This window comes from Thunnus thynnus, chromosome 3 (assembly GCF_963924715.1).
Source record: "Thunnus thynnus chromosome 3, fThuThy2.1, whole genome shotgun sequence".
Lineage (NCBI taxonomy): Eukaryota > Metazoa > Chordata > Actinopteri > Scombriformes > Scombridae > Thunnus > Thunnus thynnus.
The window spans coordinates 17695410-17699433 of record NC_089519.1 but is presented as its reverse complement, the minus strand read 5'-3'; the positions used below and the strand labels follow the sequence as shown (position 1 = coordinate 17699433).

Genomic DNA, 4024 nt, shown 5'->3' with positions numbered 1-4024 from the left:
CGTGTCACGCTTCTTTTCCCCACTCCACTATCTTTACGTTCAGGGTCTAATTTTTTCGGACCAGCTTGTACATGACAGAGAAATAGTATTATTGCAACAGCACAAATGGGCCTATAGGTTTTCAGTCACCTGGAGGCTGCAGTTCCCCCAGCACCCATACTTCCCTTGGCTATGCGTGAACCCACATCAGGCTGACCGGGAGAAAGTGCTGTACCACCAGGGAGTGAGCGGCTGGGCTGACTTCGTTGTGGGCTGAGTCTGGTGGACTCAGTCGGAGGCGGAGGAGTTTCTTCTTCCTCAGGTTTTTTCAAACAACACATTAAAAACTTTCTGTAGCAATTGCTGTAGCGTTGACGTTACAGTGCGTCGGCTGAGTCGCTGCTATGATTATGCTGGGTGTGCCAGTTTAAGATGGCACAGGCACATCCGGGCATACCCATGGCTACGTGGGTGGACTATCAATAATAATAATAATAATAATAATAATAATAATAACAACAACAACAACAAAAAGGGATTAATAATATGATCAAACTGCTTTAAAAAAAAGACTTTTTATATATATATATATATGGTTATATTCTGAAAAGGATGTAACAATTGCATCAAACAGACTATTTTTATAGCATTTATTCTTCCAATCAGTGAGGATGCATCTGTCTTTTTATGGGTTTTTTGATGTTTTACGAAGCACACTGCGCAGCTTTTTCTTCTGTATAACCTTTTATTATAATATAATCATGACCCTGTATGCACAGTATAATAATGATCTGACATGTGGATATATTTACAGTATGGCTGTATGTTTTTGTTTTGCATCTCTGTTTAGCTGTATGTTTTTATTGTACCGTCTTGTTCTTGCACTGTACATGACGAGTTTCTGATAACTGCAGTAACAACGTGCTGCTTGAATGTATTTGAACGCAGCACTATAGATGCAGCTGAAAAGACGAATCAACACAGACATTTGACTGATTCTTGATCAGACAGCTAGCTGTGCATTAAATATCTGTGAGTTTCAGCCAACCCCCGCATAGCGATGTGTAAGAGACTCAATATAGAGACTTTACTGGTGGAGGGAAACTACTGTAAAGCCGTCGTGGAAACGTGTTGCACAGTCTGCCCAGTGGGTGGCAGACATGTCTCTTCATTCGTACTAACAAGATTTTCCACATCCTGTTTGGAAAACTTCGCTGTGTTGCCCCTGTGGCTGCTTTCCTGTAGCCCCTACATTTCACTGTCTACCGCTTGTCGTCTGTATATGTGTCTTGCTGATAGTTAAACCTTCTTCCGGTATGTTTTCCCATTCAACACAAAAATTCTTCAGCGGGCTGTGTTCGCTGTGCACACTGAGCGCACTGCTGCTTTCTGTTTCGGGGGAGAACGTGTTCGAGAGTCGTTCCGGAATGATCCAGGAGCTCCGGGCAGCCCTGGCTGACCTGGCCGGGGAGGGGAGGACTTACCTGGGCAAGCTGGCCGGAGAGCAGACGGTGCTGTCGGTACAGAAGGTAGAGTGCAACAGTGTGGCCTGCGAAAGACAGCTACACACACACTCACACACTGCATATGGATTTACATGGATAAATACCCCAAAAACAAAGTCTAGAATCCACCACTTTATTTTTTCAAAAATTAGTTTAACACCATATTCTGTAGTTGTAAAGTAACCTCTCAGCTCATATTACACATGCATTTACATAGAGCTGCAACGGTAAGTCAGTTAGTCGATCATTAACTGATTAATTGTTTAAGTCATTTTTAAAGTAAATATTCCATTCTTCACTTCTGAAATGTGATGATTTGATGTGTTTCTTAATCACACTAATAATAGACTGAATCTCTTTAGGGCCTAATTGGACAGTTGGTCGAATAAAACACATTTAGAAACATAACCTTTGATAGTTTTCACTATTTTGTGCAGTGCCATACATGGTCAGATATAGCTTTAAACACGTTGCCCTGTGTGATATTGATTTCAGTGCTATATTGAAAGGTGAGCAACAGTATAGGTTACTGTGGGTCCTGATTCGACTTGTTTCACATTCAGTCTGAATTACTGTTGATAATCCTAAAGGTAAATGTATATACAGGTAATGCTTTAACCATGTCTACATTATCTGACCATGAGTTAGCTGCAATCCTTGCTCAAACTCCCCCCACTCCTACTCTCCTCCAGGCGTTCTCTCAGGTTTTGGGGGTCATTGCAGGAAGTTTGGCCAGTGGTGTGAACGTACTCTTACAATATGTTACACACTTCCTCCAGGCTGCTGGAATCCAAGGTAAACACTTCACACTAAAGTCTGTCCTGTCCATCACAAAGAGACATAGAAACAGGCTATTTGATTGTCTGCCTCTCCCTTTTAGTGATGTCACCATGTTCCTACATCTCAGCAATTAACTTGGTGTGTACAATATTAACCTTACTGATAGAAATAATTGAATATAATGGAAGGATTATTGCAGATTTGAATCACATATTTCTTCATCTTTAATAAACTTGAGGTAATATTAAATAATGCTCTAATATATTACTAAATTGTCCCCTTTGCTCTGTCTGTTTTCCACAGTTGGCATCCCAGTTAACAAGGTGACCCCAGAGGGGCTGATTTTTGTTGCCCAGTGGGTTCTCATGGCTCTCATTGGCTACTGCCTGATCTCCCTCGCCTTCCGATTGGTTGCCTCCACTCTGAGGCGGGCCCTATGGCTGCTGAAAGTGGGCATAGCTCTGGCCTGTTTTGGATTGATCCTGAGCGATCACAGTGTGGGCACAGAAACTATGGCAGTGCGACTGGCTGTCCTTGTGTGCATCTGCGTGCTGTTGGGTGTCGGGACTGTGAGGGGATCTAATGTGGAAGATAAGACCACTCACCTGGCAGAGCAGGTGAAGATCCTGGAGAGACGGTTGAGAGAGATGGAGAGGTCAAGGAGGACGGAGGAGTGAAAGAGATAGACTGAGAAAAGTCAAATGTTTTCTTCTATTTTTTCTATCTGATGCCTTATCTACAAATGCTGGAGCATTGGTGTACTTCCAGGCCTTCTGGAATGTCAAGGAGAAAAGCACAATTTTACAGTTTGGATGTTTTCTATAATGTTGGGTTTAAAGTCATTTGTGGCAATATGATCAAAAGACTGTGCTTCAGTGTGTAAGAGCAGTGTGTAGACATGTTTACCACATTAAAAAAATTTCAACATTGAAACATTTTTGGAAATATGCTTATCTGCTTTTGTTTTTTGAGACTGAGAAGAAAAGATTAAAATCAGTCTCAGGCTAGCAGTTTCCCCGTGCTTCCAGTTTTTATACTTAGCTAAGCTAATCGCCTCATGGCTCTACCTCCTCAGTTAGCTCCCACTTCCAGCAAGAAAGTGAATAAGCATAATCCACAAACTGTTGGACTATTCCAATAAGAATGTGTAGAGTAAAGCTTTAATGTCCCAGAGGGGCAATTTGGCTTCCAGCAAGCCATCAATCAGGGCACAGGTGCAGGCCCTGGAAGTGTAAACTGTGCCAAAGTGTAAAGGATTCAAGAAGACAAAGCTTTTACTTCCAATGTTTTAACTGTCCTTTTACATTTAAGAAATATTAAAACATTTTGAAAAATGCTCATATTTGCTTTGTTTATCCAGAAGTGAGATGAGATCAGCACGACTCTCATGTCTATGTGTAAAGTATTAAAGGGATGTATTAGCCAAGCTTAGCATAAAGACTGAAAGCAAGGGGAAACAGCTAGCCTTGCTGTGTCCTTGTATATTATTTGTTCAATCTGTCCATAAAAAAAAAATAAAAAAATACAAATTTGTGGTTTTCAAGGGAGTTGCTGAAGCTGGTTCTTGATGAACAACAGTTTCTCCATCAACCCTGTTCTTATGTGCAGTGTGGTAGGTAGCTATACAAGTTCCCCCTAAACCACAAATATTTGCTTTTACATTTCTGTTTGTATACAAATTAAACAAACAAGATACAAAGTGTAATTGGTGAACTTCTGAGGTGTGTGTAGGTGGTTTTTGCCTAGAGCCAGGCTAGCTG

At 41.3% G+C, this 4024-nt stretch overlaps 1 protein-coding gene across 1 annotated transcript; it reads left to right on the top strand.

The window, feature by feature from the left end:
* Positions 1 to 988: 988 nt before the first annotated feature.
* Positions 989 to 3600, top strand: tmem109 (transmembrane protein 109). Its single transcript, XM_067584517.1, has 3 exons — positions 989 to 1508; positions 2177 to 2279; positions 2568 to 3600. The coding sequence occupies exons 1-3, from the start codon at positions 1296 to 1298 to the stop codon at positions 2939 to 2941; spliced, it is 690 nt and encodes a 229-aa protein (XP_067440618.1). The 5' UTR covers positions 989 to 1295; the 3' UTR covers positions 2942 to 3600.
* The last annotated feature ends 424 nt before the right edge of the window (positions 3601 to 4024 follow it).

Bases quoted from the DNA above. Each gene is read 5' to 3' on its own strand.
- tmem109 (XM_067584517.1), top strand. From the start codon at position 1,296: ATGTTTTCCCATTCAACACAAAAATTCTTCAGCGGGCTGTGTTCGCTG. The intron at 1,509-2,176 runs GTAGAGTGCAAC...ACTCTCCTCCAG, and splicing joins CGGTGCTGTCGGTACAGAAG to GCGTTCTCTCAGGTTTTGGG. The intron at 2,280-2,567 runs GTAAACACTTCA...TGTTTTCCACAG, and splicing joins CCAGGCTGCTGGAATCCAAG to TTGGCATCCCAGTTAACAAG.